At 42.1% G+C, this 8,944-nt stretch overlaps 1 protein-coding gene across 2 annotated transcripts in view; it reads right to left on the bottom strand.

Moving 5' to 3' along the window:
* Positions 1-205: 205 nt before the first annotated feature.
* LOC109934973 (dispanin subfamily A member 2b-like) overlaps positions 206-8,944 on the bottom strand; it is a 35,804-nt gene continuing 27,065 nt past the window's right edge. For both annotated transcript variants that reach the window (XM_020533656.2, XM_048607036.1), the window contains exons 2-3: positions 5,177-5,421; positions 206-558 (exon numbers count right to left, since the gene is read on the bottom strand). In XM_020533656.2, the coding sequence (XP_020389245.1) occupies positions 400-558; positions 5,177-5,401 (384 nt within the window). In that variant the 5' untranslated portion in view covers positions 5,402-5,421 and the 3' untranslated portion in view covers positions 206-399. The remainder of the gene's footprint in view (positions 559-5,176; positions 5,422-8,944) is intronic.

Raw genomic sequence — 8,944 nt, 5'->3', positions numbered from 1 at the left:
ATCTCAGATTTCAGACTCACGACCCAAACTAACATTTTCAAACCTTCATTTCTGATCGCCATCTTCCACCTCCTAATGTCCAATCCATAATCAAATCTACAAATTCAAGATTTACAGACCCTTATTTATTATTTTTCTGAGGACTAAAATTTGTATTTATTCTGAATTCCAGGTTAATATACCATATAATTTGCAAAGCGTCCATAATGTTCAGAATATCCACAATGTCCATAATAATTGAATTACAGACAGAATGCAAAACGAATGTATAAAAATATTTTCACTGTGCATTTGCATGATGCAGTTTGCAAATTCAGTCACAGATAGTCTGTTCTACAGCAGAATCTGTGTCTTCTGTTTTGAAATGTTCTTCCTTCTGGAGTTGGAAAGCATCTCTGGTCACGGAGTAAGATGTGCCACAGTCACATACAAGTAATAGGCTATACCAGCTGCTATCAGAACCAGGGAAAACAGGGTAGCAGCAACATTCAGCCCCCTGGCAGTAGAAGCAAATTTTCTAGCTCTTCGCATGTTGTTAGCAACTTTTGAATCCCGTGCCTGTAAGGAATGAACAGAAACATTATGTGTGGGATAATCTGCAAAACAAGTTTAAAATATCATTTGTAATGTGAAAATGCTAATGTACAATGGGAAAAAGAATCCTTGTTGATCTGTTTTTAATTTCACCTGTGGAACAGCCTGTAATGTTTATCCTACATTAAAGACATGATGAACAAGTTTCTGCTGTTCTTGATGGCGCTGTCACATGACATGTATAACAGACTAAAATTCTGAAGACAAATATGGAATGGACATTTTTACCAAAGCATTGAAAAAAAGGTTATTGAACTTGGCGAAACTTTTGGACCTGTGTTTTTCTTACTGTAAGGTTACTTTAATTCTCTTATTTCATATCAAAGTCTAATTTTCTGCACTTTATATATATCTCTCCTAACCAAAACTACAAGAAAACAGATTATCTGATTATTACCATGTGGTGTTTTGGGAACTGCTTGCGTACTTTATGGAAGTGCATTACTGTTTGTACAACCAACTTTATTGGTTGTAAATGCTTTTTTTATATCCTGAGGTTGTGAAAGATCCTATAGATAGGCAGTTCAGTCTTGATGGTGATGCACTTATCCTAGGTACTGATTAAAAACTCCATATGGCCCATCTACATCACTCTCTTTTGTCCTTTAAAATTTATTATTGAGTCGTAGATGTCACTGACTAGGCCAGCATTTTTTGCCCAGGCCAGTGTGAGTCTGAGAAAGAGGTGGTGATCTGCTTTCTTGAGCTGCTGCAGTTTGTGTGCTATAGGTATAACCACAATTCTGTTTGGAAGGAAGTTGCAGGATTTTGATCTTACCAAGTTCTACAGGCAGAAACATTCTTGCTGTGTGCCTTCCTTGTTCTCACTGCGAGTGCACAATAGAAATCTCCCCAGTACCAGTCTAGGATTTTCAAAATTCAGATAGCAGCTTGACCACAAAAACATCCGAGTGCAATTCTCAGAAAGGTAGGGACAAAGAAATAATCAACTTTAATTTATTTATTTAGTGAGAGGAAATTATAGCTGTTTGATAATAGACAATGGAAGACTTGCGAGATTGAATGTGTGAGCAGAATGATGTCAATTCAACGTAGTACAGACATATGTGGATTGGAAATAGGAGAGTGTCAAAGGTGGACCATTAAGAAACTCCTAACATAATGGTGTAGGAGTGAGAATGGTTTATCTTGGGGTACAGCCTAAAAACAAGGAGATGAGTAAGGGGCAGAATGAACCTGATCAGCTGCCAATCTGAATAAGGATCGTGCCAAGCAGATGGTAGCTTCAAAGTGAAGTTGTAAAGACTTGGTGGAAAGATTTTATTCACGGGACATGAGCAAAGAGAATGGAATGGAATAGTGTTGGTGATTAGGGATACATGTTTCACAAACAGCTTAATCAATGATCAAAAAAACCATACGAAAGAATTCAAGGTATCACAAAGGCCTAAGATCTGAGAAAGCATTGAAATAACACCAGTTTTTCATTCTCGAAAGAAAAGAGGGAAAGGTTGTCTGATCGTGGGATAAATGAACAAGCATAAAAGAGCACATACACAAGATTACATCAAATTAAATGCGTGCAGCAGATTTGATTGCAATTAATAAGAATCAAATTCAGGATAGATATAAGGAGCTTGTCTTCACAAAGAACAATCAACACTGAGAGCATGGAAACACTTAAGAAACAATTAACTGTAGCTAAAGGGAAACCTTAGGGTATTTCTACATGAATTAAGAATGAACAAATAAATGTTCAATCTCACAGGAGTTTTCACCTCAGGATGTTTATAACCAATGCAAGGGTTTTATGGGCTGGTTATTACGTGCTCTTGTTGAGTGCATTTTGGGCAGAACACAGGTAATATAGAGAGGGTAGCTAGCCCACCAGCTTCCCACCCATCCCTGAGCTCGACCCCATAATACAGAGCCAAATTGAGCAGCCCACCCACCCTGAGTAAATAAATGCTTGTTAAGCTGGCCAAAAGCATAAATGATCCTAATATTATGCTGCCTAAGTTACCAATGAGGCAGGAGTGGGATTCATAACTTCTCAAAGTGTTTCAAGCAGCAGGAAGGGTGGGGCATGCTATCCCTAGAGGGTGTTCCATCCCTATCGGGGGATTCACCCCAAGAAGATAGTATTCCTTCCTAGCTATGAATTGTTTAAAACCTGGCCTCACCTGACTTTTCTTGAGTTGTCAATAAAAATCCCAACCCAATGCCCACAGCCTTCACCAGATTTGGGAGCCATTAGGTCTCCTTCATGGGGCCTGACTGCCATCTCAGCAGTGCCCATGAGAGAGGTCTGGCAATGCTGGCATTGTGGGAGTTATTAGCCAATTAGATTGACTAGCAGCTCCCATTGGCAGAACATCCTCCCTGGGCGTTTGTTTAACCCGTCCACAACACATCATGGCAATGGGGTGGGCTTCTTAATGGCTAGCTGGCTAACCGCCAACTTTTCTACCAGGGTGAGGATGGGAAGGGTAGCATGTGTCCTCTAGTCATTTCCCGTAGTCACTGTTGTAAAGTAGGAAATGTGTCAATCAAATTTCATACAACGAGAAACCAAAGCAGCCGGCTAAAGAGCAGCTAATTCATTTGTGCAGTCTTAATAGAGTGATAAATAACCAGGACAACTCTGCAGCTCTTTTTCAAAATAATGTCATGAGATGTCTTACAGCATCTGAGAATGTAGATGAGGCCTCAAGTTGCCTCAACAAAGATCCATAGCTAGTACTAAGTCCCTCAGCAATGATGCTCTTGCAGTGCAGCCCTTCCTTACTACTGTCCCTCCTTCTGTACAGCTCTTTGACAGTGCAGCATTCACTCAGAGCTGTCTTCAACTATGCAGCACTCTCACTATGTTGTCTTTCTAAGAGTGCAGTACTTCTTTATTTCTGCCCCTTCAGCCTCTGTACACTGCCCTTTGACAGTGCAACTCTTGCTCAATATTACCCCTCTAACTATGCAGCATTCTCTCCCTTGACATTCAGTGGCATTACCATAGCTAAATTCCCCACTATCAACATCTTGAGGGGTACCACTGACCAGAAACGGAATTGGACTAGCCAAATATCATGGCCATAGCAATAGGTCAGAGGCTAGGAATACTGCAGTGAGTAACTCACTGCTGACACCCCAGTTTTGAGGAAGGGTCACCCGACTCAAAACGTTAACTCTGATTTTCTCTTCACAGATGCTGCCAGACCTGCTGAGCTTTTCCAGCAACTTCTGTTTTTGCTCCTGACTCCCCAAAGCCTTGTCTACCAACTACAAGGCACAAATCAAGATTGGAATACTCTCCACCTGCTGGATGGGTGCAGCTTTAATAACAATCAAACTTGACATCATTCAGGACGAAGCAGCCCCCTTGATTTGCACCATTTCCACAATCATCTACTCTCTTCACTACCAATGCTCAGTAGCAGCAGTGTGTACTATCTGCAGAAATTCATGAAAGATCCCTGATATCACCTTACAACCTAAAACTACTTTCATTCAGGGCAGCAAATACATGGGAATACCTCCACCTGCAAGTTCACCTTCCTTTCTTGGAAATAATTACCATTCCTTCAGTGTCACTGGCTCAAATTCCTAGAATTCCCTCCCTCATAGCATTGTGGGTCAATCTACAGCACATAAGCTGCAGTGGTTCAAGAAGGCAGCTCGCCACCACCTTCTCTTGGGCAACAAGAAACAGGCAATAAAACCTCACCCAGTCCAACGTCCACATCTCACAAGTGAATCATAAAAAAATGCAGCATTCTCTAAGTGCAACAGCTCTGCTCTCCCTCAGTACTGCTCCTTCAACAAAGTAATATCCATAAGTACTGCTCCTCCAACAAAGTAATATTCATAAGTACTTCCCCTCCAATAACTCACCTTCCAAAAGTGCAGAAGTCCCTTGGGGCAGCACTTCCAATAGCATAGTGATCTGTTTGTATGGTGTTTCCAAAAATGGCACGGCCTCAGTTTTGGCCCTCTAACTGTGCAGCTCTCTCTCAGTGCCATCCTTCTGACAGTGCAGTGATCCCTCAGTACTGCCCATCCAACAACTCAGTACTCCCCAAGCCCTATCTACACAATAATATAGTACTCCCTCAGCACTGTTCCTTTGACAATGCAGCATATAACGATAATGCACCTTTGATAATTGAAGGGTTCCATCATTACTGCTCTCCATCCAGAAATACAGCACTCCCTCAGCACTGACCCTCTGAATGCGCAGCGCTCTATAACTCCTTGGTATTGCCCTCTGAGTGCATAGTGCTCCCTCAATATTAGCCATCCAGCAATGCAGTGTCAGTCCTAAGAACAAGGACAATATATTTTATCTATGGCACACATTCTCATAAAGATTCAGATATATTTACATTTTATATATACATATTCAAATGATTTAAATATTTGAATAGATATTCAAATAGCTTTGTCTCACATTGTTTTAGACTAGGATCCAATTTATAAATAACCATTTTTCACTCACAGGATGAGTAGGGACTGAATGAGCAAACTGATAGAAACTGAAGTAGCAACAGATATCACTACTGGTACTTTAGAATTCTGACCATTGATCAGATTTCGAAGGTAGAAAGTGTAACAAAAGGAAACTTACCTTGATTGAGAATGCAAGTGCAAGGAATCCAAGGCAGCAGGCATTCAGGTAGAAGGCATTAAAGAGAGACCAGAGGATGTGGTCTGGTACAGGCCGGGAATGCGACTGGGGTTGAGTCTGAGCAGCATTTTTCATGTTCACTACAGTGCTTTTTGGTGACTGAGCCTGGTTGGACTCCATTCCTTCATCAGATTTAGGCTGCACTGCCAAGTCGCCGGTCTCCATTTGAATCTGACAACCTGAAGCTGCAGAGTGAGAAAGAAAATCTGCTTTGAACAGGACTTTATATAAACCAAACCTAGGAGGAGTTTCTTGATTCTGTGCTTTAGTTTCTTAAGTAGCACTTAGACTTTGGAGGGGCTGGTGAACATAATGAGGACTTACTATAAATGGAAAGAGACAGACATTCATTTTCTTGGGTAATTTTAAAAATATCTGCAGATTGCCTGGATCGTTATAATGATCTGTGTTTGTATCAAAGCAATTCTCAATGACAAGCTTTGAGACATGGAACCTCTCAGTAACTTGTAATTTTATTGATTTACAGCTTGTTTTCCACAATTACTACCAAATCATCCATTTTGTGTTCTGTTAATAAAGAATGATGAAAGAATAACAGGGAGATACTATTTTCCATCACGAAAATAACAAAAAATTACATTTTCATGCTATGTGAATGCTTGCTTTTTTGTTCAAAAAGGTACTCAATTGAAAGGGGGATAATACACTCAACAGGAGCTATCCCTCATAGAGATTACACAATTCCTTAGCTTGTCTGAACATTCAGAGAGAGAGAGAAAGAGAAGCCTCACACAAGTGCCTTAGAAACTGTTTGATCTCACACTGTGAGAAGCAGCAGGAGGACTTGGTCTTTCCTGTCTTTGACAGTACCTTTCAAACCTATGATGTTGAACACCTGGAAGAACAAAGGTATTGTCATGCAAGAACACCACTACCAGCAAGTTTTCCTCCAAGTCACATACCATCTTGACCAGGAACTACATGACCATTTCTTCATTACTACTGGGTCAAAATCCTGTATCCTAACGTTACTGTAGGTGTACCTACAACACATGACTGTAGCAAGTCAGTCACCTTCTCAGTGCCAGTTAGGAATATACAGGAAATGCTGGCCTTGCCAATACCATGACTGAATTTAAAAAAGAGAGGCATTGTGTTTAGGAGAGATTGAGTTGTTAGCTGTCTCTTAACTCGAGAAAGACATGTCCTCAGAGTCACGACTACCTTGGGTCTCCATGTAACAAAACAGACCAATTCTCCACGTGTAGATCTTTGGGCACAAACAATCCCTACATCAAGCCTGCACTGACCCTCTGAAGAGCATCCCACCTAGAAACATCACACCCCCAACCCCAATCCCAGCATTTAGTATGGCTAATCCACCTACCCTGCGCATCTTTGGACTGAAACCGGAGCACCCAGTGGAAACCCACACAGACATGGGGAGTATGTGCAAACTCCACACAGACAGTCACCTAAAGCTGGAATTGAACCTGGATCCTTGGTGCATTTGGGTAGCAATGTTAACCACTGAGCCCCCATGCCAGCCCATGGATTTCCCATGAGATGGTGAGTTCCAGAGTGCAGGATTTGTTTCCTTTATTTTCCTTCTCTGCAAATGCCCCGAAGGTGTTTGGACTCCAATCATGATGTAACTTAACAGTCATGTTGCCATCATCTCAAACAATTGAAAGCTAGTGCCTCAATCATTAATGCCAATGCTGCAATGCTTCAAGGAGAGCTTCAGAGTATGTTTGTACTGTTCCCATTACCAATTAGCACCTCATTCCAACCACCAGCTCCCCTCATTCCACTCCCAATCTGCTCCAGACCCAGACAGGATACAACACTTAAACCCTTCCCTGCGCTGAACCCAACCCGGACCTGACCCAAACCCTGCTCTCGACATCACCTGATGCAGACTTAGCTCTCTTTTCCAGTGCCCAGACAGAACTCACCCCCAGCTCAGTTCCTAAGACCATACCCTGATCAGGCACACTCCAGTAGCTTCCAATGACCATTCCCATGACATATCCTAGGAAGAGTCTTCTCCCCCAACCACCTGTCATCTTTACTTTCCATCAATCTGCCACCTTTCACCCACTTACCACTCCTTCACCTACCTGGCAACTTAGCCTCCCTTCCTTCCTGGCACCTTGCAACCTCTCCCACTTACCTTCTCTCAGCATCTGTCAAAGTGCTTCCAAGACATTTAAATCCTGGAATTCAATAGCTTCTGGCCCGAAGAAGAGTCATACCAGACTCTCTCTCTATGTCTGCTTCTACCAGGTTGGATTTGTCCTCCTTTTTGTGTACAAGACATACCTGGGCAATTTTTCACATTGTCGGGGAGTGGTAAGTTCTGGAGCATAAATCTCCAGTACTATTGCCAGAATGTTGTCAGGGCTATAGCCATTCCAGTCTCCAGTGCCTCCAACCATTTCCTGACAACATGTGGAGTGAATCAATTTGACTGAAGACTGGCATCTGTGGGAACTACTGGAGGAGGCTAAGACAAATCATCCAGTCAGCACTTCTGGCTGTAGATTGTTGTCTTTGTCTCCACAAGGACTGTGCAGTGATCACTCTTACTGATTCTGTCATGGGCAGATCCATCTGCAACCAGCAGTTGGTAAGACTGAGGTCATGTATATTTTTCCCTCTTGTTGGTTCCCTCTTGCTGCAGACCCATTCTAGCAGTTATGTCTTTTCGGACCAGACTAGCTCTATCGGTATTGCTGCTGCTGAGCTCTCTTGGTAAATAGCCAGAGTACATTTTGCACCTTTGCTAGCATCAGTACTTCCTCTGAGCGTTGTTTAACATGGTGGAGTACTGATTCATCAGTCAATGGAGGATGGCATATGATATTCAGCAAGACATTTCCTTTGCCATGTTTAACCTAATACCATGAGACTTCGTGGGGTCTGCAGTCAATGTTGAGGACTCCCAGAACAACTCCCTCCTAACTGACATAAGAAAGAACATAAGAACTAGGAGCAGAAGCAGGCCGTCTGGCCCTTCGAGCCTGCTCCGCCATTCAATAACATCATGGCTGATCTTTTCGGGGACTCAGATCCACTTACCCGCGTTCTCACCGTATCCCTTAATTCCTTCATTGTTCAAAATAAATCTACCTATTTTTAAAAAATGTTTACTGAAGTAACGTCAACTACTTCACTGGGCAAGGGATTCCATAGATTAACAACCCTCTGGGTGAAGAAATTCCTTCTCAATTCAGTCCTAAATCTGCTCCCTGTAATCTTGAGGCTATGCCCTCTTGTCCTAGCTTCACCTGCCAGTGGAAACATCCTCTCTACTTCTATCTTATCTATTCCTTTCATAATTTTATATGTTTCTATAAGATCCCCCCTCAATCTTCTGAATTCCAATGAATATAATCCCAATCTACTCAGTCTCTCCTCATAAACCAACTCCCTCAACTCCAGAATCAACCTAGTGAACCTCCTTTGCACCCCCTCCAGTACATCCTTTCTCAAGTAAGGAGACCAAAACTGCACACAGTACTCCAGGTGTGGCCTCACCAGCACCTTGTACAGCTGCAACATAACCCCTCTGCTTTTAATTTCAATCCTTTTAGCAATGAAGGACAAAATTCCATTTGCCTTCCTAATTACTTGTTGTACCTGCAGACCTACCTTCTGTGATTCATGCACAAGGACACCCAGGTCCCTCTGCATAGCAGCATGCTGCAACTTTTTACCATTCAAGTAATAATTCTTTTTACT

Source organism: Rhincodon typus, chromosome 17, assembly GCF_021869965.1.
Source record: "Rhincodon typus isolate 14 chromosome 17, sRhiTyp1.1, whole genome shotgun sequence".
Taxonomy (NCBI): Eukaryota; Metazoa; Chordata; class Chondrichthyes; order Orectolobiformes; family Rhincodontidae; genus Rhincodon; species Rhincodon typus.
Note: the sequence above shows the minus strand (reverse complement) of the source record. Positions and strands in the feature narration are given on the sequence as shown.